Here is a 27394-nt window from a genome sequence, read left to right on the forward strand (position 1 = left end):
GAGAGAAGGTAGAATAGATTGCATCCAGATTGCTGGTTTGGATGCCTAGATGGAAGGAATAATGTTAAAACCAGGATTCCCAACAAGTTGTGTAAATGCCTTCCAATAAGAGTAGTTGGCAGGAACTGCTGTGTAAGCTGAAAGTTCACTCTGTGTAAGATCTGAAAATTGCTTAAAAACCATCCATGTTTCCAGAAGAATATCTGCCAAATCAAATACATTCAAAGTACGATTATAATGAAGCTGCTTAATTGAAAATGGGATCTATTTTTTCTGAAGAATTTCCTGCTGCACTTATATCTGAATTTGTGAGAAAGGATAGAAGTCTGGGACCAGTAATACTTTTATTACCATTTTCACAACAAGCAGGCTGACCAAAAAAGTTGTACGGTATCCTTATTTTGTAAAAAGTATACTGGATTTGTATTAATGCCAAGTAAGAAACACTCCGTGGCAAGTCTGTTAACCATTTATCTTTCATGCCTTGAAAAAAGGCAAGCTTCTGTCTTGCTCTTGATGTTTCCAGCTGTCAAAGCAGTTACTTCCATTTGGTCATTGAAGTACAAGCCTGACTTCAGCTCTGGGAGAAATAGTGAGCCACAAAGAAGGAGACGAATTTTGAAGGTTGATGAGATGAGACATTTAATCTAGTAGCAGACAGACAAATAAATAAATCCATTTAGTAATGAAGGATGCCAGATCAGGTTTTTTTTTTGATTCTTGGAGTATGTTTCTGAGAATTGATAGTTACAAGTATAATGGCATTAAATTAATAGGTCTTTATGGCATGATAGCTTCAGTCTGACAAAGTACAGTCAGGATCGTTTACGAAGTAACTTAACTATTGTGGAAAATGGAAATGTATTATTTAAATGCATAGAAAGTTCTCTGGCACAGACGGAAAGCCATGAAGATTAAGATTAAAAGAGAAGGATAACAAAAAAAAAAAAAAAGGTGTGTCAAAAAATATCTACTGGATATTGGAACAGGGAATAGTTTCATGAGAAGTAAAGTTGTTTGTGACAATTGAAGAGTACAGGAAATACTGAACAATATACGCGTTCAAAAACTCAATGGTAAATGAATCCTGTTGATTTCCAAGTGGCTCAAATAGTTGTGAAACTAAAGAGCGGAGGGAATTACTGAGCAAATGACAAAAGGCTGGAATAATAATACACTAAACAGAATAGATAGAAGCAGTAGTGTGCGATGGCTGTAAAAATCAGACAACAGCGATTTTAAATCAAACTGAAATTAAATTGCAGTCATTGCTAGATTAGGGTGACCATCCTGATTTTTCCTTTTTGAAGCATAGGGAGTTTCTTTCTAAATGCAAATATCAATTTCATTGTTATTAAAATGTTGTTCTAATCCATATAGAAAGAAAGGAAAATCTCCATTTTTCAAGGTCTTCAAGAGCAGGTTGGATAAAGCTTTGAGCAACTTGGTCTGACCTCACAGCTGATCCTGCTTTGAGCAGGAGGTTGGACTAGAGACCTCCTGAGGTCTCTTCCAGCCTGAGTTTTCCTATGATCCTATGAAAATCCTAATACAGCATTGTCCCTGCAAGTCTTTCCAATATTAATCTCCTGTTGATTTTTTGTGGATAAAATTTATAGATTGACAGTGGAAGACTAGGCATGTTTTGTGGTGGACATTGCAGCTGTTCTTTGCTATAAAGTTTTCTCTATCTGTCAAGGAAAATACACCTTTGTAATAGAGGCAAATGGAAATTCTTCCCTGTGAGATATTCCAATAGGCTTTGGCTTTGCTGAACCATGAACAAATTGAAGTATAATTAATGCAGGTGCAATGACTGTTAAAGATGCAATATTTTTCCCCCTGAATTTTTTTCAGACTTTTCTTCCTAGAAGATAATAATATTCATTTCTTTTTCATTTGAATACATCACTTATTCTCTTGGAAGTGTCCCTACTAAGTGTGTTCTCTTTGCTGAACAGCCAGTGTTGGGCTGTCATGCAAATTGGACTTTCTATCAGTTTCCACAGGCTTGTCATCATTATGAAAGAAATGATATGTACTTATTTAAAATTGTCCTTTTACTTCAGCGTTGGCAGTTCTCTGAAGTGCCGGACATTTTTGAGAGAAGCAACCTGTCACATCTTGGGTTATGGGGAGGAGAGCACTTAAAATACGGGGAAAGGCCTACGTGACATTTCTTTTTTTTCATCCTCACACTCTTCACTGTTCAAACCCCATGAAATCTCTACATAAGGTTACAGGATTCAAGAGATTATTGGCTGAGAAAGGCAGCTAAATCAAGGTGTTTGGTCTATTTCCACAAGATTTATATGTAAACAGGGAAGAAACACATTAGTCTGAAGTGCAATGTGTAGCCTCTGGTGTATTAGACCATGATATATAAGTGCTTATAGGAACGTATCTGTGGGAGATTTGTGCTCTCCAGAGTACATTGCTGCTTTCAAGACATCAGTTTGTCACTAACAGATTAATGAACCGTTTTAGAGAACTTCTTGGAATAAGCAGGCCAGAGAGACGAAGTGTTGCAGGATCTGTGACAGTGTTTAACAGAAGTGAACTGCTGCTGGTGCTTCGTATGTGAGTGGAGGATGGCATAAAAATAACTGGCAGATTACAGTTACCTAGAACCATTTGCATTTGTGCTTCCAACACAGGTGCATTTGATAAAAGCAAGTGAGGTATTTGGGGTTTCCACCTAACCTTTGATTCTGTTTTTATTTAAAAGAAAAGAAAACCACAAAAATACCAAGAAAAACAGCATAGAAATCTAGTGTGATTAGTAGTAGTATGTGAGAAAATGTGTACATAGAGACAGAGGGAGAAGGACTCTGAGTTCATGTAGAAGAAAAATAGAGCAAAAATAGAATCAGGATATATCATGCACATACCTGACTGTTTTTCTCCTGTAAATTTCTGTGAAGTATCAGCAGCTCTTGGAGACCATTATAAGCTAATTAAATCAATTAGTCTAACTTTATTTCACTTATACAGTACATTATTAAAGGATATGTTATGTATCCTGTTGTTGTTATAATTTTGAGATGAACTCTAAATCTTAGAGGAAATGTTTTGGGATTTTTTATAAAACTTCTTAAATTCACTTACTTGCTCTCACTCACTGTCTCTTATGTCGGTATTCTCTGAGAGATTGTTGTTTAATGTGTGTAAACATTGCTTTGTGAGCTGATCTTAAAATTTTAATTTATTATTAAACATATCCTTGATGATTTAGTTTTAGAAGTGTTACAAATATAAGATAATCATAACTGCCTTGACAAAACTGAATAATAACGGAATCTGTATCTTGCTAAAGGATATTCCAAGTCAGAACAGAAAATGTGACAGTGTTCAGTGTCAAGAGGCACTGAAGAAAGAGATCATTTAATGAATTAATGAGTTAACTGTATTATATTATCAGACACTTTGTTTAGGGCAACATTTAGAAAAGCGGTCTGATTTTGTCCACTTTTCCAATGCTAATATTACAGGGTTTTCTTGACTGACTACCTACAACTTCAGTTAAATTTTGAAAAAATTATAAGGATGCCCAGATTGATTAGTAATTTCACTCTGATGCCTCCTAAAATCTGTCTGACGGAGCTTCTCAGCTCTCTCTTTACTTTTTTGTCTTTAAAATGGAGGTGATGTTTAGTAATTGCATAATGCTGAGACTCCTGAATATATTGCCTTAGTATTGATTAATATTCATACATCACCTTTTTTTAAGAACTGTTATACTTACTGAAAGGCTGAGATGTTGTCTTTGGCCCTCTCTCAATCAAAAGGGCATTTTCACATAGGTTAATAAGACTTTATTTATCTTGATCTCACAAATCACAAGCAAAAGAAAAATTAATAGTGTTCTCACCTGTGAAAGAATTCATGGGAGAAAAAAAATCTTGATGGCCAGAAAATTTATCTGAAAGCCACCTGAAATGTTTTGGTATTCTATGATACAGAGGGAATATGACGTAGATCTGACAAACAGAGGGTAGCAGTAATACCAGAACAGAACAGCAGAATAGAAAAATGACTTGAGCATATTTAGGAAAATGAAGAATATAGATATATATGCTTTCTTTAGTGTGTCTGATTGTGGAGTTATCTTGCAGAAACTTCTCCATTGCTAACTGAGGAGGCAGCTAACTTTTTACCTGAAAGGAAATATGAGCAAAATAATCTGCTTAGTAAAACAAATTAAATATAATAAAGTAATTCCTTTGCCTATGAAAATGATCCAATAAAATATTCATATAGTATTTTTCTTTTTCAAGAAGTGCATCCTTGGGCTGCCCAATTAAATGAGATCACGGAAGGGACATATTTTTGTTAAAATACTGCATTTCTCAACAACACTAAGCGTACAAATTCTGTCTGAAGCTCAGACAATCAAATTTTTGTCAACTATTTCTCTTAACTTTTTAATATTAAAATTAAATGTATACTTTTTCATTGAGATAACTTTGTGGCTTGTTTTAGTATTTCTGAAAGGAGGATTGTGTCATCACTGATAACATAGCGACAGGAGTGTTACTATTGCTGTTTTCAATAGTTTTGTAAGCATTTAGTGTTCCTATTACTTCATCACTCAAAACAGCTCAGAGGTTCACTGTATCATTCTAAAATGTAAACATGTGTAGTGGTTTAATCCGGCAGGCAGCCAAACACCACACAGCTGCTCGTTCACTCCTCCCTCTGCCAGTGGGTCGTCGGGAAGAAAAAAAAAAAAAGGTAAAATTCATGAATTGAGATAAAGACAATTTAATAGGTCAGAAAAGGAAGGGAAGATAATAATAATAATAACAATAATAATAATAATAATAATAATAATAATAATAATAATGATAAAATGTACAAAATGAGTGATGCACAATGCAATTGCTCACGACCCGCCAAGCAGCGATCGCTACTTCCTGGAACACACCTCCCATTCATATACCGAGCATGACATCACATGGTATGGAATACCCCGTTGGCCAGCTGGGCCAGCTGTCCCGGCTATGCTCCCTCCCAGCCTCTTGTGTGCTTGGCAGAGCATGAAAGCTGAAAGTCCTTGACTAGGAGGGTACTTAGCAACAACTAAAACCATCAGTGTGTTACCAACATTCTTCTCATACTAAATCCAAAACACAGCACTAGGAAGAAATTTAACTCTATCCCAGCTGAAACCAGGACAACATGCTACCAATTTCTTTGCAAGACTGAAGCAGGACAAGTGTCTGCTTAGTGAGATAAATTGGGAATCTCCTTGTTGGATTCTAGGGAATTACTGGTATAGTAACATTTGAAAGTTTAGACCGTGCTGAGAATGCTCTACTTACAGCGCTTCAGATTTTAATTCTTGCGGCTGAAATATTTTGAATTGCTGATAATTGTTAGTAGTTCAGAGAAAATGAACACTCTGGTGTGTAAGGTTAAGTGAGGTGATAAAGAACTCCTTTAAATGTCAGGAGGCTGTATGTTAAAGGGAAGAACTGTAACTGTTCATGAGGGTTTAACAGGTTTTGTAATGGGCAGCCAAATTCTCTAGCAGCCTCATCTTTCGGCAAGCTGTGAAGGATGTAAATAAACCTGTTCTAGTAGTAAAATGTTGAGTGCGTCTCAAACTCTTTTATTCTCATTAAGTCTCAGTTTCTATTGGACCAAAGCCTGAAGTTTGGAATTTAGGGATTGTTATACATCCTTTTAGATGCGAAAAGGCAGACAGAGTAGCTGGCATATTAATGGCACTTTTGTCATTGGAGTCTCCTTGCCTTGATGGAGTGACATCTCCTTCATCGAAGGAAGCAAGGCTATATTTAAAAATAAATAAACAAATTCTGGTATTATTTATTCATTTCAATATTCTCCTTGAAAAATATTGAAAAAAACTTATCTTAAAAATAAGTATTATATGCTTTAAATGAACACTGATTCGTTTTATTATTGATTTTGTAAGTTGTTCAGAAGTTAATTACAATGACACAGAGCAGCATTAACTTAGCAATTCTTTCAGTTTCTAAATATATTCTTCAGGCTTTGTTTATACGTTAGCAACTCAGGAAACTATAAAGCATGAGGAAAAAGAGCACTCATCCAAATGTTATGCCAGTTTAGTTCCGCATCGAAGCACAACCTGACTTCTCATGTTTCAGCCAGATTTAATCTCACTATCAATTACTATATTCTTATCCTGATTTTTTTTTTCCTTTTTTTTTTTTTTTTCCCCTTTTCATTAGAAGTATCAGTAATACATGCAGGTTTCTGGTAGCTGTTTCTGGTTTTTTTTTGCTTTTGAGTCTCTTCTGCAAAACGATAGCTTAGGCCACCATCTGCTTTCATCGAATTTTCCAATTGGATCTCCCGTTCTCCTTAATCACTGGTTTACTTCCACGTTATTTAAGAAGTTATGTTTTTAATTTTTTTTTTGTTTTTTAGTATTTTCAAGAATATTTTTTACTCTTTTGCAATACTATTAATAATAGGCTATAATAAGGGAAACCTAGTAATAAAAACAATATAAATATGATTTCTGTTGTAGGTATTTACCTTTCTGAAGATCTGTAGGATTGTACAATTGCATAGGAAATGATCTGTGAACTCAGAATTATTCTTCCTTTTCTGGGAGATGGCTTGTGATACATGAGTAAAGAGAAATTTGAAATTCAAATCTAAATAAACTTTTTTTGATATTTTTTGTGGTTTAAAATATTTTATTCTACTTCAAAGACATGAATAAATAATAATAGCCCATAATTCTGTCTGAGGCAGAAAAATACTGTTTCCATAACTTTTCTTTAAAGTGAGTATAGTTTGCATTTATTCATCTTACTTTGCATTTGCATTGTTCATTTGAGAATCCTGCAATGCTGTATAAAGAGGACTATCTCCTTTCAAAGAGAAAAATCTGAAGATATCAAGATACGTGACTCTCTTAAGCAAGTAGCAGTTAGATTACAGTTTTCAGTCCAAGTTCACTTTAATCAATCTTCCTCTTATTATCAAGAGACAGCAAATCAGAGAGCGCTAAAAGACATATGGCAGATGGTTTTTGATTGGAATGACATGGGGATTGCTGGCTTGGTAAAAGTGCAGTATCATGGTTCAATCTGGGTGACTCGTCAGAAATTAAAATCAAGTGTCATAGTGTCTTGCTAGACTAATTGATATTACAGGAAACATTAGCTGTAACTGCTTTATTTTATTTCAGTGCATGAAATATAATGACACTGCATCACAGTGCAATATATAAATCACTGTGCAGAAACAATAAAATATTGGCTACTGTCAGTAGTGCTAAGGAGACACAAATTCATGATCTTGTCACTGAAATGGTATGCAGTTTCTTACTACAGATTTCATATAATCGTAGTAAGAAGTTTTATGTCTAGGAGTCAAGCTCTGCTGACAGTCGTTTGGTTTTCATACGCAAGTCTTGCTTGATTCAATAATACTGTGTTTTTCTGAGAACTGTTGTAGGAGATAAACAGCCCATCTTTGCTTATTTCTTCAACTGAGAAATGAGAATTGCTATGAATTATTCTGAGATAGTTGCTGCAGAATAAATGGTAAGCTTTCTTGTTGGGATCTTTTCCTATTTGGAAAGATCATAGATTTTTAGATCATACAATTCCCATCAAGAAAAACTACCTGGTAAGTTTTAGGAGACACAATTAACTAGAAATGTTTCATGGATTTGAAGCCAGCCTGGAAAGTGGGACTCGATAGATGAGAGAGTTCAACTTGAACTCTGTGTAAGGTTCTTGATGTCATTGTCATTTTTTTGAAGTACAGAATGTGAAAAATACTTTTTTGAAAAGGCACATGACAGAATTTATTTTGACAGTTCTTTGGTATCACCCATTCTTTCAACAGTTCATTCACTTTTATATAAGTCGCTTTGTGGTGTCTCCAGTGTTAATAGAGCAGACTTTTTATGTTAATTTTCTTGACATGAGTGTGAGATAGGTAATTATGAATTGAACATGTTGTAGCGGTTGGTTGTAAATGAAATGAGGATTGAAAGGATGGTCAATCAGCACTCGGAAAGACATTGTGTTTGAAATAAATCCACTGAAGCTCCTTTAGCTTGAAGTGCTTTGTTTTGGATTGTTTTATATACTGTTCGAGTAGTGAAACATGTTGTGTGCTTCCTACTGTATAAACTGCACACATCAGTGATAACTTCATTTGAGTCTGAGGAAAGAGTAGAATTAACATTTGCTCCTTTCATCCTTTAATATTCTATTAAAATACATTTTGCAGTGTAGATGTATACTTTTAATAATTTACTTAATGGTACTTTTAAATATGTCATCAACAGACAGCTTTTTAAATGTATGTAGTAAATGAACATAGCATTCAGGCAAAATCTTCAGCTTCAAGCATTTTCAGAAGGAAATTATTTAGCTTTAAAACTGCTGTACTGGGAAATGTTGTAAAGTATTTTTACAAGTTAGGAATAATCAGGAAAGTGATGAGAAGTGAAGTTAAGCCAAACGACAAATTAGTTCTCCATTCATTACTGATGAGTAGAGATAAACAGCTTCTTCAACTCCATGCTGCTATATGTTGTATTTATAACATACAGAATGTTCCTTCTACTTATTTTTTTTTTCTCCTTTGAAGTCTCCTAATTTTATTACTTCCAAAGTGTTTCAGTAGCTGTGTTATATCCCTGTTAATACAAGTATTGGTGTACATTTTTAAGCTGCACTGTGAATCAGTCCTGTTTTGTGTAACGTAGAAAGAGATATGTTTTAAATGTTGTTTTTCTCACATTGGACCTTATCCTCATGCTTTGAAAAAATGTACATCTGGCACAGTCTTTTGCATTAGACTCTCACTGTCATTGTGAATGTTCATGAAATTTATTTCCTTTTTTGCCTTGATCGTTTTTCCAATGTAAAAAGAGGACCAGCAATATACATTGCACAGTTATTGGCCCATGGGTGGGTTTAGCTAAGGCCTGTGGTCTAATCTTTTTAAGCTAATAATAGGTCCAAACTGGCATTTGCTTTTTGGCTTAAGAAAACTTTTTTTGAGAATATTAATGAAATCAGAGAATATAAATAACAGTGCCAGTTCTCAGATTTGATGCTTTCTGGCGCAGTATCTTCCCTTGGATCTTAAACTGATGGTCATTAACTGACAACTTGGCTGTCTGTAACAATTCCATTTATCTAAATTTAAGTTTAAATCTCCCAGCACATATACATTTCCAGCAGCTAAAAGTGTTTGCGGACAACCACCGCACGAAGATAACGTTCAGGATAAAAGTTACTTATAAATATGCTAATACTAATAAAACTGTTTATTACTTTTTTATTCATATGAGAAAATTTGCATTAAGATAAACTTTGTCTCATATTTGCTGCTTTTCTGTTCATTGTGTGAAATAAAGAAGAAAAAAACTGGGAAGCTGGACTTTAACTGGTAAGGAAAAGAGGAGAAACCTTTTCTTTGATCAGGGTAGAATAGGAGTAACCATCCATTTTCTGTTGCCTAAATTTCGGCATCTGGACAGAATAAAAAAAGTTTATTAAATTTAAAGGTATGTGAACAATGGAATAGTAATGAAAACTATACAAATGATAATACTTATGTATTTACAGAAAATACAGTATTTCCTTATTTATATTCTAGGTTTTGCTTGTAACTTTGTCTATACTAATAAAATTTTGTACAGCATTTCAAGCTTCACGTGCTCAGGATAACTGATGAACCTATTTATTTATATTTGTACAGTGTGTCTCTGTATGCCTGTACTGTAAATAGTCTGTGCCTTTGTAGTTTATGTCTGTGTAACGGTATACACAGACATATTCATCATGAGGTTTGTTTTCATATTTCCTTCAACTCATTGTAATTACTGCCTTGTGCTAGGCTTTTTAAATGAATGCACTCCTGTTTCATCTTCCCATCCTGTGAATTTAATAGGACGCTAAGGCCTTAAAAAATTAAAATCATCCTTTACTAGCTACTTCTATTCCTCTACTTCTTTTGTGTGCCTGTCTTCCTAAAGAGACATAATATTTGCGTGTTTGTTTTGATGTTTATCCTTAGAATAGAGGAGAATTCTCATACTTAATGTGAGTTTAACAGACTTTTTTTCTTGTAGTATTTGTGCTAGACAAGCATGTTCTTAATCTCAAAGTATAGAGCATCTTGGGATACTTCAGGGACATTTTGTACCTGCACATCATCTTCTTGAATTACTGTTTCATTTGGGATTTTGAAAACAGATGCCTCCCTCCTTTCCAAGGAATGAATTACAGCTTATGTAACAGGTTTTCCTTTTTTTCTAACTAATCACTTATACTTTGAAATATGTAGCTTGGAACACATTTATTTTTAATAATAATTTAAAACCAAAACAAAATAACCTAAATTTAAAAGGTTGTGAGGGTTTTATAAAAAATTATTTAAAGTGTCCTGTTCTGACCGTCAGAAACTCCAGTCACATCTGAAAACTAGGGCCAACAGATGACAGATAATTTTTAGTTGGAACACCAGCTCTGTTTCTGGAACACAGTGTATTTGATTCTGAACTCCAGCCTGGTGCGTTGGCTTTTCTTTCAGCTATACCAGTGCTCCAAATTTACAGTTTTATGTAATTCATTTTTATGCACTGAACCATGCATGTTTAGTTTTCTTCCTCCTCTTCTTTTCCTCTTTTACTGAGGTGTAAAGAGGGAAGCAAGTTCTATATATATGCTATATATTAATACATGTAGATTATTCCTTAGAATAGGAATAAAATGCAACATTCCAAGGATAATAGGGGAGCAATTGCTACAGCTCACACTTTATGTTGTGATATGTTAGTATAAAGAATGTATTCTTACTGGCAATATATTACTGAACATTTTCTGGTATTTGGTTATGAATCAAATACTGCAGAACAGTGATGAAGCATAACAGTAAAATTCTTCAGATGTAGGTGGAACATTCTTGAAAGGAGACTCTCATCCTGATCCTGGTGGGATGGGGAGGGGAAGAGATTTCAGATCATTAAAACTGATCAAATCAGAATAGTTACCAGGTAAATATGTTTGGTAGTAAAAAAATTGGAAAAACTTATTTGGTGTTTACCTACTTGTAACCGTGAAGTTTTGTTAATGTTTGTGACACCCTACCAAAGCTGAGCAGTGTTCGGTGCACGGGCTGGGTGTACATGCTTCCGTTAGCAACTGCAGCGTAGGGCTGAAGGCATAGCAAGTGACGGTGATTAACATTTAACCATCGCAAATAGAAAGAAGACTGAAGAGGCAGCATTACCATTCTGGTTTTGTGTTGACAAGGAAGAAATGCTGTAACTATCCTCAACAGGAACCTGTATTTCTCCCTGCTTCAGTGGAATAGCCATAGATGTCACAGGCCCTCCCTAATGCATATTTTTAAGGGTGGACCATGTGCATTTTAAAGTGAATAATTACACCAACCTAATTTATATATAAAAAGTTTCACTAATAGCGAAAGGAAAAACAGTTTTCTGGATACTCAGACATTGCTAATAAAACTTATATCTGATTTTGATTTTCTTTTCAATTTGCCATTGGCACTGGCTTGAATTCACTTCACTTAATTGGAGGCTCTTCACCGACGTGCATAGGTTAGGACTGATTGCCCTAGATGCTCTAAAATCAGTGGAGAGAGATGTGTCTCCAGGGCTCGAAGTTGAGTAGGATGAATCTCGCTTCTCTGCATAGCAGTGGAAGAAATTTAGTGTGTCTGTTTTCCCATTCACCAAGGAAGGTAACTTTTCCATGTACCTTTTGTGAGATTTGGTGTTTGTCAAGTCCTAGGCTGTCCTGTAAAAAGATAATTTCTAGAAATGTAAAACATACTTTTTTTTTTTTTAAAGTAAATTTCAGTGATTTCTTACAGGGGCATATTTGTAGATTTTTTTAAAGTTTAGCCTGTGTAACTGCAAAATAAGAAAATTTTACTTTTGTATTCTGTGAGAAGTTCTGTATAATGTTCATGTGTCAAATATATTTTTTTAAATGAAAATGCTTGTAAAATACAATTGTGGCACGTGCTTTTAAAGTATTTCAGCAGGAAGATTAATGTTTCTTTGCCAACTGTAATAAAAACATAGTTCCAATAGTGGTGTCTCCTTCTTTAAAATATAAAGTAGCTAATGAGAACGAATATTGCAATTTATGCAATAAAATTGTTAAAGGGAGTTAAGGAGATGAGTATTACCAGCCTGAAGCATTCGAAACTCACAGGTCATGCCCAGAATACAGTCTTGAATTTGCTTTTAAAATCAAGAGCTTAGAAAAGCCAAACAAATCTAACCTCTGTTCTTTTTATTTGGATTTTGTGATCTGAGAGCAGTGTTCACATTTTCAATTTTTTTTTATAATCGAGAGGAATAAAAAAAACCCCAACAAACAAAACCTTAAAAAATTGAGCACTCGGTCTCAAACAGTCATATAGTCATATGGACTCCATGAACTGATGTTTAAAAAAAAAAAGCATCTTGGGACTTTCTGTAAAACTGCCATATTTTTATTTCTTTTTTGGGACTTAGAGGGGGTAAAAAAGAAAGTATGAGGCAAAAGCAAAAAATGACAGAATGGAAAGAATTTTCTCTCTGGGGAATTATTCATCCTTCATGAATACTGGATCCTCAGGGTTGATGCTCTACAGCTGCTCTGCTCACATATTAATAAAAGAATTGCCATTCTTTTTTTCTTAGACAGGACTTTAAGCAGGTAAAAATGCATTAGCTCTTGTTGCACTTTCTGGCCTTCTCTGGCTGAGTAGGCTATTTATATAGTAGTGATAGTAGTAGTAGTAGCAGTAGTAGTAGCAGTCATTGGATAGGTCTCCTGAGGGAATACTGCCACATATAGAGATCCATTTCCATGCATGCTTCTTTCCTTCCTGCATTATTTAGTAGTAGCCACAGGTTGCGGAAATTATTTCTTTCCTCCCCTCTCTCTCCTTTACTGACTTCCCATGAAGGTCAAGGTTGGATGGGGCTCTGAGCAACCTGATCTAGTTGAAGATGTCCCTGCCCACAGCAGGGGGGTTGGACTAGATGACCTTTGAAGGTCCCTTCCAACCCAAACTATTCTATGAAAATATTCATATCTTGCATGCTTTTCTCTGTTATGCAGTGCTAGAAATTAGTTTGTGAGATGTAGTCACCATAGCTAATTATTTGTTCTAAGTTGGGTGGGATTTTGTGTTTTCAAATGCCACAGATTGATGCATAGATATAGACTTTCATACTCTGACATGGCTGAATCCTGGGGTTGCTGATAATCACAGCAACTTTTGTTGACATTCTGTTGAAAGCAATCTTTTGTAAGCTAACAGTTCTCACTATTTAATGAAGTTCGTGTTAAATATACAAATTCTAAATCAAAATAGTCTGAGGCCTGGTTATGACTTCTGTAGAACAAGCAAAACAAAATATTGTTTTTAGAATATTCCCCCTTTTTGTATTCCTTCAGTATTGTTTTACAGCCCTTGACCCAGGGCTGTGATCAGATATACAGCTCCTTTGTGTATTATTTATGGAGTTTTTTTAGTATAGACCTAATGTATCATGAATTTTTTCCTATGTATAACAAGTCTTACAAAAATATAATTTTTGTAATTACATTGTTCTCTAAAACACCAAAAGATCAAAACATCTCCAAAGTACTGTACATTAGTGGCCTGCATCAAGACAAAGCAAGTCTCATAATACTGCAAATATTTATCCAGATGCTTAATTGTGCTCTCTGAAGTGTTCCAGTGAAGTAACCAGAGTTACTTCATCAGTAAAATTAAGTAGAAGACTAAGACTCTGTAGCATAGAAACCTCGGAGACTTCCCACTGATTTCAGTGCCCAGGGGAAAGTTAACAGACTTTGAAGAGATTTTAATTTAGAGAAGTGTTTGGGTAGTAGCTGCAACCTCAGAGACACAAGGCCTGAATCGGAGCTCTATTGAATACAATGGAGACCATGAGATGAAAATCAGATCTGTGAATGTTCCTGTTTTCTAGAACTCCCAGGCTTGAAAAGTGCTACAGAAATTGCAGACAGTTAAGCATCTACAAAATTTTTACCATTTTGTTTTTAAATATTGAAATGACTCCCAAGTAATTCATAAAATGTAAATACTCCATCTTTTCTCTATTTTTATTTCTGTTATTAAGTATAAACAAGATGTTCAGTACTGTAAAAATAAATAAATCTACTTATGGAAATTCTTTAAGAACAGTCATGATGAATAAATGTGTATTTGCATTTCTTTTTTTTTCTTTTGCATTTGTGTGCTGTCTGTTTCAATGCAAACTTTTTTTTGTTTTTATAATCACAGGACTATACCTTGACAATGTACTTTCAGCAAGCGTGGAGAGATAAGAGGCTGTCGTATAATGTAATACCTCTAAACCTTACTCTGGACAACAGAGTAGCTGATCAGCTGTGGGTTCCCGATACCTATTTTCTGAATGACAAGAAGTCATTTGTTCATGGTGTCACTGTGAAGAACAGAATGATCCGTTTGCATCCAGATGGGACAGTCCTTTATGGACTCAGGTCAGTATGAACCATTTCTAACTCCTCTGTCTTTTATTTTTAGTCTTTTAATCATGGCTTTAAATGAAAACCCATTCTTTGCCTTTTTTAATGCTACTTTTTTATTGCTGACGACCCGCCAGAAACAATTTTAACTTAAGATTCTAAGAATGAATAAAGTTGGGGTTTTGGATTTTTTGGTTTGTTGTTTTTTTTTTTTAATATAAATTTTGGAGGTAAACTGCCATTCTTAGTACAGCTCAGACACTTGTATTAAGAACAGATAAGACTGTAAATATTATTTTAAATACTCATTCTGGATTAAAAGCCAGTTTTAGAACTGCTTCCTCAAAGGAATTGAGATAAGAAATGCAAAATGAGGATTAGAGGAAAAAAGGGAAAATGTATATGACAGCTGAATTGTTAGTTTAACTAAATGATATATTTTATAAATATTTTTGATTGAATATTAGATTGGTTTGTATGCTACCCAGATGAATCAGTTTTCTGATTTTCACTAGGATGAGGTATGACTTGAAATGTTTTTTAGCCTGATGTTGTTATTGTGTGTGATTATATGGAGAGTGGTGACTGGAGAAATCAACAGAAGAACTTAACTCTTGAGAAGTTCTGAAAACTGGGGGGAAATGTCTGTTCAGCAGTCTTTATAGAAAAAATAATTACCGAGAAAGTGATTTAAATATATTCCTGCAAAAGATGGCTGACTTAATATGGTGTGAGTAGGTAACAAAATAGAAAGAAAGCATTGACTGGGGTAAAAAAAGAAAATGCTGCAGAACTGAAATTTAGAATGTCTCATATTTTCATACTGAGAATAATATACAATAATAATTTTGGGGAAGCTAATTCTTAAAACTTTTATTGGTGTATTTCTTTCATTTTCAGTGAGATTTTTCTACTGTCTGCCTATAAATATCATGTCAAGAGGCATGCACTTTTAACTTGGTTATTTTCTACCCAGCTGTAAAGGAAAGCAGCACAGTCTTATATATTTAGTTCTGTCACTTGAACAAACATGGACCATGAAGTTCATATCTAATTAAGATCATCTATTACAAGTCACTGATCTGGATGCCTTTAGTTTTGTTATTGCACTTTAACATGCAGGTGTTTCTGGAAATCCTTACCATGAACTGCTTAGATTAATGAGGCAGCTGAGCAAATATAACTAATCTTGATATGTATTAATATCTTTCTCTTTAGAGGCTTTTGTTTAAACATGGCTACCTAAATTGGAACTCAGATGTCTAAAACTAAGTCCTAAGCTGTCCTAGGGCTTCAGGCTTAACGCTTTTGGCATTTGACTTCAATTTTCACACCCAAACCTGAAAATTTCCAGGGTGATAAAGTTTAGCCAGTCACTTGTGCCAGGAAGTGCCTTTCTCGGGGCAGGTGGCTTCTAGCTCTTAGGTAGAAACCATTCTCCTTGAAACTGAGAGAGACTAGATCAGTGCTCTCGCCACTATGCTGGAGTCAGGCTTCAGATGCCTCCTGTCTGTATGGTCCCTGGACTCTTGCAGTCTGTCCCAGATGGTGATTCACCTCCAGAAAAGGGGCGTGAAACCGAAAATGTTCACTTAGGAGGTACTTCATGGTTTCGAGGCACTCTCCTAATGTGCAAGATGCTGATTTCATCCTTCATTGTAGAAGCTAGAACATCTTCTACTTGGTGGAAAAGATCTGGGCTTTTCCTGGCTCCTTAGCTTCCTCTATGTTTAAGAAATAGCACTGCCTTTTATGGCTGGCAGATTATTTTTCTACTTAAAAAGTAAAGGAAGAAAAATAAAGGGCTGTGGTAGCTACTAAAAGAAATAAAATTAACTAGCTACATCTTGTACATAGCAGAAATATGCCTTCTTGAAGTATGACCACAGTAGGAAAGTATGTAAGTGAATTTAAGAGCAGGAGCATGGTAATTTTTATGAAACATGAGACGAGGTAGAGAATTTTGTTAAAACATGCAAAAATAATATTCTGCCCCCCGCCTCCTCCCCCCCCCCCGAAACTGAAACTATGTATTTCATTGTTAGATCTGTAACACAGACCAGATATTCTCTTATGAATTGTAGAGAAACATTTTGCCATATATAACTAAATGGAATTCATTTTGATTTACAGATTCTGCTCTTTTGTGCTGGTTGTTATATTTACCAATTTATATTGTGTCTAATTGTGTTTTCTGTGTGAGAGCAGTTCAGGCTTTGGCATTATGGCTGGGAGCAAATCTGGAGGTTTTATTATTGTTCAATGAAACAACAGATACTTGGTTCCTTAAAATGATGAAACTTTTTATTTACAGTAAAGTGAAATATAGAACAACTACTTAACACACATTTGCATTAATGAAGTGAGAGCAATAAGAGCATAACAAAGTTTTTCATATAGTTTTCAATTTAAGACTCTGAAATCAACATGTTTATTATTTTTTTCAGAATAAATTATGAAATAAATATCAAGTTTAATGTTTTCAATAATTCTGACTTTTTATTGCTACTTGTGGCAAGTCATTTTCATTCTGATTGTTTAACAATTCATAATAACTTCCATTTTTCAAAATGCTGGTAAACAGTAAGTAGAGCTGTCCTGGTTTCGGCTGGGATAGGGTTAAATTTCTTCCTATTAACTGGTATAGTGCTGTGTTTTGGATGTAGTGTGAGAATAATGTTGATGACACGCTGATGTTTTGGTTGTTGCTAGGTATTGTTTACGCTAGTCAAGGACTTTTCATCTTCCCATGCCCTGCCAGATGTGCGGGGGGCTGGGAGGGAGTGTGGCCAGGGCGGCTGGCCCAGCTGGCCAATAGGCTATTCCATACCATATGACGTCATGCTCAGCATATAAGGCTGGGTGAAGAAGAAGGAGGGGGGGCGTTCGGAGTGATGGCGTGTGTCTTCCCAAGTAACCGTTACGCGTGATGGAGCCCTGCTTTCCTGGCGATGGCTGAACACCTGCCTGCCGATGGGAAGTGGTGAATGAATTCCTTGTTTTGCTTTGCTTGCGTGCGCGGCTTTTGCTTTCCCTATTAAACTGTCTTTATCTCAATCCACGAGTTTTTCTCACTTTTACCCTTCTGATTCTCTCCCCCATCCCACCCGGCGGGGGGGGTGAGCGAGCGGCTGCGTGGTATTTGGCTGCTGCCAGGTTAAACCACGACAAGCTCACAAAAAATTGCTCTATAGAAGAATCAAGTAAAAGAAAGATGTTCTTTAGAAACTTTAAAACCATTCATGAAAAACGCTTTTTCTAAGGTTTTGGGTTTTTTTGTTTGTTTCCCGAAAGAAACAAGGTATTGATGGCTTAAAAAAAAATTGGCAACTAAAAGCTTAGATTTACTTTTTTATTTTTAACAAATCTGATTTTCACAATTTTTAAGACTCTGTACTTTTTTTATATACTTACATAAGATAACTTTGTCTGAAAATGCTTTGCGTAAAATATTCTGGACTGCTACAAGAATGAACTTAGTTGTCTTTTTTTAGCTGAATTGGTGTTGGTACTGCTTCATTGTCTTGGGTGAAACCATTCTTCCTTTTTATTGAGCATATATAGCAAATCAGTTTTAATATCATTTATGATGTGATAAAGAGAAATCTTGTACATGTTTTACTTAAAGCTGTTTAATGTAATTAGATGAAACATTATTAATGCGTTGATCATTTATTTCCCAGAGTTATTTTTTTCAATACTTGCAATCACAATATGGTATCCAAAATGGTTTTAGAATAATTCTGTATGTTGTTTCTATTGTAGAACTTGTACACAGCCCAAAGTAAAGGTGTTAGAAGAATTTTTTTCTAGGTCAAGAATTTCAGATCAGGAAATAATTTTCTAGTATTCCGGTATACCTAGCAATCTCATATTTGTGATTATAAATTCTTACATCCCTTACCTCTACCTGGTACATTTCAAGTGTTCTCTTTGCCCTGTGAGCTGGTACAAGAGGAATGAAGGATGCGAATTCTGCCTTTGTTCCCTTGTTGTGCTGAAATGAATTGTACACTGAGGGCAGTAACAAGATGACTGTCACCCTGTACTCCCTCTACCCATCACAAAAGATTAGGGGCTGCAATTGTCGTGGGTCTTACTGCAACAGTGTACTGGAACAGTAAAGTGGGGAAAGATACCTCTTGTTTCTTGGAGAGGCAGTGTGTTCTGCTATAGAGTCTGTGCAATATGAACAGAAACCTGATAGATGAGGACATGGCAAGAAAAGGTCCAGATTTTGACCATAGGATATTCATAAAGTCCATTTTGTTTTCTAGTGCAAGAGGGACTAAATAGGCTCTAGTCCTGGGAGGACTGTCAGATTAAAGTTATCAGCTATTATTAGAAATAAACCAATTATTATTCTTACTTGCATGGAAATGGGGACCTAGCAATGCCGGTTCAATAATAAATTTTTTTCTTTTCGTCATTGTACCTTATGCTATACTAAAACCTGTGAGGGATGATCTTTGAGATTATTTGCTGCATTTAGAAAGATGCACTTCAGAGTGGATACGGTAGATAGGTCACCATATAGCTCTCCCCTTCTTATATAAATTCACACACACACACTCTGTCCTGAGTGTTGGAGGAAACATAACCCTATTTGTTCTTCAAGTGAAAAAAAGAAAATTATGGTTAAGGTTTTTTTCCTAGATTTTGTGACATATTCAGGTTAAAAAGAAAAAGAAAACATTTAAAGGCACAATAGGTAATGGGTTTGGATGAAGAATTTTGCTTTGGTCTCAGTTATTTGGATAAGTAAGTTTATTTTAGAGAAGTTTTGACTGCATCTGTGTACATGAATGTCTGTAATGTATATATGCATATCAGAATGTTACACTGTTTGGGTAAGAACGTGTTGCAAAGGCCTTACTATTAGGATTTTGAAAAGAAATATGTCTATTTCTAGCTTTATCTTTTTTTTTTTCAGTTTGTAAGATTTCTATCTGCCTGTCCTTCTCAGGATGTAACCTGTTTCCAAGGAGGACTGCAGAGGGGATTGCCAAGGGCAAGAGACAAACCTGAATAACAATATAGGTCTGTCATAGTTGGATAATTACCCTCAAAAACCCCTTCTTATATGTCCTAATTATTAATGATCCATGGACAATTTTTTGTGATGAAATGTAGAAGATCCTTCCTCCTCCTCCTTAAACCCAGCTGAGTAGGTCTCGGAAAGACTTTCTGGCTAAAACGTCTTTCAAACACTGGGATGGATGGGGCAAATACACATGCTGGTAACACAACAGAATTATGTGATTGACCATATTTTGCTTTTGCCTTCACTGGACCATGTGGCAATCAATGATATGATTCTAATGTTAAGGTTTCAGTTTTATAGCTTTAAATAGCTTTAACTATCTATTTAATCTAAAATTAATTCAAAGTTAATGTGATTTGAAGTGTCCACAGTAGTGATATATTTAATGCCTGCTTAGTGTTAATTTCCACATATCTTAAAAATGTCTGCTTAATATTAATTTCCACATATAATTTAAAAAAAACCTGTACACTATTACTGTTCTGAAAATCACTACTGTTATTGCTGCATTAATTTACTTTAGCTTATACTTGCAGTGGCATATTCTTACTTTGAGACACATTCTACTAAATTGAGATTCCTTTAAATATCAGCCTTAAATTTTTGCTTTTGCCTCCCCATACATCTGTATATAAACATGTGTGTATAAATATATACACATGCACACACATATATACATATGTTTCTGTGAATTCGGTTTCATTTACCTTGATTGTTGTAACCAAATTCATTGAACTGCAAATGATCTTATTAACAAAATGGTAATGTATAAATGTAACCATCCCATTCTTTTATGCCCCTATAGTTTAATTTCTATTTTGGATATAGCAAGCGGTGATCCCTTAACATTGTTCTTTTTGGTTTTCCTAACAGAACCCATACACGGTATGCATGTCAGATCTGATCAGATCTAACATTGTGAAGGTAAATTTCAGGAAGGACTAGGAGGCACTTCTGTAAGCACCTGGCTTATGCTGTCACCGAAAGGGGGGAGAGAGAGAGAAAGAAATTGCTAATAATGAATGTAGATATCTATATGGTAGTTATGATGTCCTCATAGCCTGCCCTATTCACTGCTACAGGGCATAAATGAACTGTGACCAATTTTTTACAGAGAACATGACATACTAGTTACTTTTGGGTTTAGAAGGATTTTTATTTCTGAGGGATAGCTGTCAGCTATTTATGTTTTGGGAAAATGCTTTTTTTCACATTCCAGTTGCAGTATGGTATTTACAAATATGACTGAACTTTCTTTTTTCCTATTTAAAAAAATGTTTTATTTCATATTATTTTATATTCCATCTGGCAAGACAATTCTTCTTTGCTGCCAAGACCAGGACATTCAATAGATGATACAGTTAAATCACTAAAATGGTAGAAAATTGCAACAGTCTTAAATGAAGAGTCATTACAGGGAAAATTACTATCTCTTGGTACTTAAGATGACTTGCAATAGGATATTAGTGATTTGACAACATATATAGAAAAGTAAACTTAGAGGACCGAGATTCAAACCTAGGATAACAATCAGTTTACAGTAGGTTGAGTAAAGCTTGAATAAGATATGCAGCCAGAACTCAGGAAAAGATATGGCTTTAACTAAATTTCTGTATGTTAAAATATCTGGTTTATATAATACACATAGCAGAAATAGTTGCTATGGTAGATAAGATTTGTTGTTTCTTAAATTTATTTATATATATGTAAATATATATATATAAAAAACTTTCCCCTGACTCCTGAAATCAAATCTGTTCTAAAATGCTGACAGAAAATTCAGCTGTCCTCTGGTTTATTCTGTGTAATTCTGGGGAAGAATCACTTCTCTGATTTTTGCAGCCTGTGGAAGCACTGGAATTTTTCTGAGGCTTTTTCTGGGGTTGGAATGCAAGGTTTGAGAAGGGTGATGAGCAAGACCCTTCTGTTTGCCAATTTGGAATTGCTACTTTTTGTGTAACTTTCTTAAGGTGTCTTTCTGTAACTCTCCTCTTTGCTGGAAGAGAGCATTTGGGTGTTGTGTGTCAGAATAAGAAGGAAGTAAGTTTAGAATACTAGGATTAAATATAGTTGAAGAAACGGCTGAAGACAAAGGTGTTTTGTGTGGTTTTGCACCGTTAACAGGCTGTTTTTAGAGATATTTACTCTTCTATACACTTCTCCTAACAGTCCTCAAAAGCGAACTCTGCAACAGTGGGTTAGTCATTGAGGACTGATAATTACATGACGAAGAGTATTGTATACTTTTGTATCTCTTCAGTAGGCCAGTTTTATGCTTTTTGTAACTGAAGCTTGTGGGTGTTTTTCGCTGAAAGATAGAATATACACAGAACTTCTGATAGGGGCCACATCCTGTGAGGTAATGACATTTCCATCCTTTTTAGGCAAAAGGAAAACAAAAGGAAGTAGAACAGAGTAGTTTTCTCAGAAATGAAAGACTTGTCCCATTTGAAAGTCCAACAGTTTTACTTGCCAAGATTTGTTTAATACATTGCCAACTATAAGCTTCCAATCCAACCAGCAATAATTCCTAACTATTTGACAGATATAACCTAGTAATCTCCCATAAATGAAAGAATTATGTGTATGATGGTCTTGCTTTGTCCTCTCTTTATTTCTTGCTACCAGCATTAAGTTACATGAGTTCAAAATAGTCCTGGATGCTTGGATTTTGTGTTGTCTCAGCTGTGCCTTCTGTTGTCTGCTCGCTCCATTTCAGCTGCTTGGAAATTTGCAGTGTTGCAAGTAAAATAGATTCTCCCACACTTCGCTCTATTAAAATAGCCTTGGGCATTTTTGTTGTATTAATAGACTTGTTCAGCAATTTAACTTCTCTTATACAGCTTATTATCTACAAAATTTGATGGACAGTTTAAAAAAGCAATTGCCTTCCTACATGCCTTTAGTTCTCAGAACATACTGTTTGGGAGGTGAATTGTACACACCAGTCATCCTTCAGTAAATCATCTGATCTTTATTTTGCTACTTTTTGCTTCTTTTCTCCCCCCCCCCTCCCCCCCCCGATAGGACTTATTTTTTTATTGGAATCCTAGGCATAATTTGGAGATAAATTTCCATTTTTCAGTTTCAAGACCATAAAATCATTTGTGCTAGCTGGAATTAAAGTTACGTCTTTGGACTGCACATAAGATTTCAAATCTCCTTGTAATTCCCAAACTTCCTCTGCGAGAAAGAGACAAAGAGATCTGTCCTACCTTTTTACTACAAAAGTATATTTCCAGATGGTGGACAGAAGTTGTTTAAAGACTTTTTAATGCCCTTTCACGCTAAGCAAAAATTTTCTCAAAAATAGAGCATTTTCCTCTTTCTCGATTTTGGGATTTCAGAAAGGATAAAAAGGACCTGGGCTTCTTTTCGGGGGGGGGGAAGATGTTATTCTGAACACTGTATTCCTGATCATGGTAACTGGCCAGGGGACAGTTGTTTCTGGTTCCATCACATTGATGCCTCTCTTGACTGTGCAGCCCTCCACTCAGATTGGGGTCTTGTCTAGACTCAGGGGAGAAAAGGAAGAAAACATTATAATGAGGGTACCCTGTAGCGACATAAAAAGCCCTACAGTGAGATGCTGTTCTATTTGTTCTATTGCTCTAGTATATCAGCTTGACCACCAGCTTCCTCTTTCAATAGCATCTCAAAGTAGCGTTGCCATTTGTAAAAAAAAAAAAAAAAAAAACAAAAAAAAAACAAAACAATTATAAACATTGTGCATATCTTCATGAGGGTCTTGAAAGTGTCGTGCCCGTGCCCGGGACATCGAATCACCATTCACATAATGTGAATTTTAGGGTCAAAAAAAAATTTACATGTTAAATGTAATGTTACATGTTACATGCCAATTTGAAAAATATGTTAACTATCTTAGACTTTCTCTGTCCCAGTGATTTTGGCCCAGTGGAAAGACAATGTGTCATGCAATGACACAGAACTTCAGACTGAAAATATTTTCTTGAATGAAAAGTTTCAGAAGTTTGTCTTAAAATAAAATAAGCAATTAAATGGTATGGTAGCCTTCTGTTGCCCCAGTTAAATGTATAAGTTTTCTTAATTTTGGGTATCACTTCTTGTGATTCTTTTTCTCTCATGTAAACACATAACACTAAATTTCTTGATATGACAATAAGGGCATATACAAGCATTGCAAAGAGTAAGTGAAAAGTAATTTGTTTGAGTATGTTTGAACATGAGAATCTCAGTACTGTGAACAAGTGTTTCCATTATGTTAACTGGGTAATTTTTTTGTGCTAGTGCTCATGCTTATAGGTGCAATTACTGAAATTTCAGTTGCCAGCACTTGCCAAAGTTAATTCACAGTCTGACATGCAGTTGTTTAGTTTTGCACAAGAAATGAGATGAATTGGATTTCTGTGTCCAAATTGTCAAGGCTGTTAGAGTAGACATACACATTTATAAGAACCCTTAAATCTTGCATGCAGGTGTTCAAAGCAGGAACTTTTTGAAAACAGGCAGAAATAAAAGCAAATGTAGTAAAACGTTCTCTCAAATTGAAGTCACGTAGCTGTTGTGAAGACTTCAAAAACTTTGAATTACCTACAAAGAATGTTGCACAATTATGTAGAATTTTGAGTACAAAGCATCATCTGAATTAACAAGGAAGCATTACCACCCCAATCTCATTATTTGGAAATCCTAGGGCAGGACAAGTCAGATACCAGCTCTTGTCTTGAACAGTAATATAGATCCAGCGTAAGGAAAGGAACTTGAATCCCAGTGTGTTGCTTAAGTGAATTAATTGTTGTTTTAACTAAACAAGGTATAAGCTCTGGCCCAAGGTGTGGGCCAGATTCTGTTTTCCTTACTCATGCAAATAATTCCATTGAAGGTCCCGAGGAATTCACTACAGAAATACTACTAATGTTATTTCTAATGATATATAAACTGAAGACCTGGACTTTCTTTGTGACATGAAACAAATCATACAGCTCCTCTGCCTCAGTTATTCCATTTATTAAATTGGAATAGTAAAACCTACCTTCTCGCATGGGTGTTGTGAAGATTAATTAATTAGTTTGTAAAGTGCTTTGATCCCATAAAACACTACATAAGTGCCAAGCATTATTATGAAGAATTATAAAATGCCAGCCTTCATATGCACCTTGGGATAGCTGTTTTATAGATACAAATCTGTTCCATTATCCTTAGAATCACATTGTTCCACTCTTCCTACATAGCAGCCCATTCACAAAATGAGCCAATTTTAGGAAAGATGCAATTTTTGGAATAAAGAGGAGATCACTGTCTGTCATAAATATATTTTTCAATTAAGGATTCATAGATTAAAGATGCATTTTGCTTAGGATTTGGAATGGTATCATTTCAGAACACCTCCATCTGCAGCAGGAGGGAGGGTTGTTGGAATTTAAATACCTCCCCTATCTGAAAGACAGCAAAGATATCTTTCTACTTCAGTTCCTTTATTAGATCTTAAGTATGGGATAAGTATTCAAGAGGGTCTTTTGCTTTTATTTTATATGAAGTGGCTATTAAATCATTAGTATGTGAATAATTAATTCAATTAAGCTTAATAAGGAAAAAGCTTTAAGTCACAGGAATATCTTCCATTAAAAGCCCTATTATCCAAGATTATTACATTGCAACGAAGTGAAAAAAATTCTGAGTTTTATTGCCTAACAGATAAACTGTGGCATTTATTTTATATTAGCAAGAAAAACTCCATCAGCTATAGAACCATTTAATAGTTTAAGTTGCTCCAAGGGTATTGCATATTCCAAAAAACAAACAGAGGTCACCAAACATTTAATCTTGAAATGAAATTTAAATATTAGCATCATTTTGAATTACAGCAGTCTATCTTATTTCTCCTCTGTAATGTCTTTTATTGTATTATTTTAGCTGGTAGTTGGTGATCCTGCCAATGGAAATTTTCATATAGGAAGGACATACATAAAATCTCAGAATGCTCTGATCAAGACTCAGTTAATGAGATGGATGTTAAATGTGTGTATACACACATGCTTAAATACATGATACATACATTTAATATATAAATACAGTGCATGTATGTATGTATAAAGTTCTACTTGCACATATTTTTTGTCTAAAATTGGTAAAATCTGAGATGAATGTCATAAGTAGGGGCAGGGTCAGAGAGCTTTGAGTGAAATTTTAAGGCCTTGCATGTGTAAGAAAAATAAATGTTAAGACACTAATACTACTTCTTTTATTTCCCTTGTTTCTGTGGGTCACAAATAGTCGTTCTTGTACAGATTGTACAGATGAATTTTTTCTTTTACACTTTTATGAACATTACTGTAAGACATTGAATACTATTTCTTAAATGAAAGAAGTATTTTTTTTCTTCCTGGCAAGTGTTTTATCTGAAAGTGCAAGTACTTGGGCTTATTTTTCATTCCAGTTAAATATCTAGTTTTAGTGATTTTTTTCAAAAAGTTTTCCTTTATTTTTGAACACACTTTCTGTGAAGATGGTAGGTGATTTGTTCACCCACTGTTTTATCATATTTTGTTATTGAGCTTTACGAGATGGTAAGATGGTTTCTGAGAAATAAGAATTGCCTAAACTCCTAAAATCCAAGTATTATTTTTTAAATATTTTTTCCATATCTCCTGGCTCTATTTTCTATTTCTTGATTCCTCTGAAAATTTAAATTTCTTTTGGCCCTCAATGTGCAAAGCAGTTGAGAAGACCTTTTCTTGGAACAATATTCAGTCCTGCTTAGAAGGAGAGAAACTAGGATAAGTTACAAGAAATTCTGGGGGTTTTGTGCTTCCAGATAAGTTCTCCATACTCCAGGGATGTGTGTAAACATCTGCAGAAAAGCACTTCTAAGCCATGCTTATCACTGATCTTTAGGCTGTAATGCAAGCATTTGCATTAGCCATTCAGTGAATAGGTTTTTTCTCCTCTAAATCACTTGTGTAAGAAAGCAATACTTTTTTTTCTTTTGGTGCTTTTTTCTTTTCTGAATAGTCATCCCTAGAACACTCCCTGCTTCTACTAGTCTAGAACCATGTAATTTGAGGAGAGAGAGAACAGAGAAAATCTGGAAAACCATTCTTTTAAATTCACTTGAATGTGTTATCTGTATGAGCAGATGGGAAAAATGTCTCAGGGCCAGAAGGAGAACAAATGCTCAGGTCCCTAAATTATTCTCATATATGAATTGTAAATCCACATTCAGCATTTCGTGGGAAGGGTTTGCCAGAGTGCGTTATCCTCCTCAGCTTCTGAACTGAGAAATCATTACGTTTTCTTCATCTTCATATAGTACAATACGTCATTCTTGAGAACACTCTTTTTAAAAAAAATTACAATAAATGCAGACTATGGAATATACGTGACATCTTTCAGTTGTATGATGACTATTACTGACAGCGAATGTCAATTCACAAATGCTGTGAAAATAGTTACAGCTTATAAGTATGTTTTCATTTACTGACAAGGGTCCCTCTCTTGGGACTGTATTTTAAAACTCTGACATTTAAAAATATTTGCTCCAACAATTTATCTTGAAAAGTGAAAGGCATATAAAAGCATATGAACTTCTTATGCAAAAAATCTCCTACTTTTCCCAAAGCCCTGTGCAAGGTTGTAAAGCCACTGGGAATTATAAAGCTCACATTTGTTTCCACTTAAAAAATATAGAGAGAGACCTTAACAACCACTGCAAGACTAAGTTAGTTTTACTGTAGCAGGTGTTGCATGCCAGTGCTTTGCCTATTTAAAGTGCTTATGGAAAAATTATTCGGTATATATTGAAGAATTTTATGGCACAGTGTCTTCAGTGTCAGAATGGAAAAAAACGAGGGGT

The 27394-nt window shown here is 34.9% G+C and overlaps 1 protein-coding gene across 2 annotated transcripts in view; it reads left to right on the forward strand.

Moving 5' to 3' along the window:
- The window catches only part of GABRB2 (gamma-aminobutyric acid type A receptor subunit beta2), a 158025-nt gene that overhangs the window by 42704 nt on the left and 87927 nt on the right, over nucleotides 1-27394 (forward strand). For both annotated transcript variants that reach the window (XM_075164130.1, XM_075164129.1), the window contains exon 5: nucleotides 14311-14531. In XM_075164130.1, the coding sequence (XP_075020231.1) occupies nucleotides 14311-14531 (221 nt within the window). The remainder of the gene's footprint in view (nucleotides 1-14310; nucleotides 14532-27394) is intronic.

Source organism: Calonectris borealis, chromosome 15 (assembly GCF_964195595.1).
Source record: "Calonectris borealis chromosome 15, bCalBor7.hap1.2, whole genome shotgun sequence".
Classification (NCBI taxonomy): Eukaryota; Metazoa; Chordata; class Aves; order Procellariiformes; family Procellariidae; genus Calonectris; species Calonectris borealis.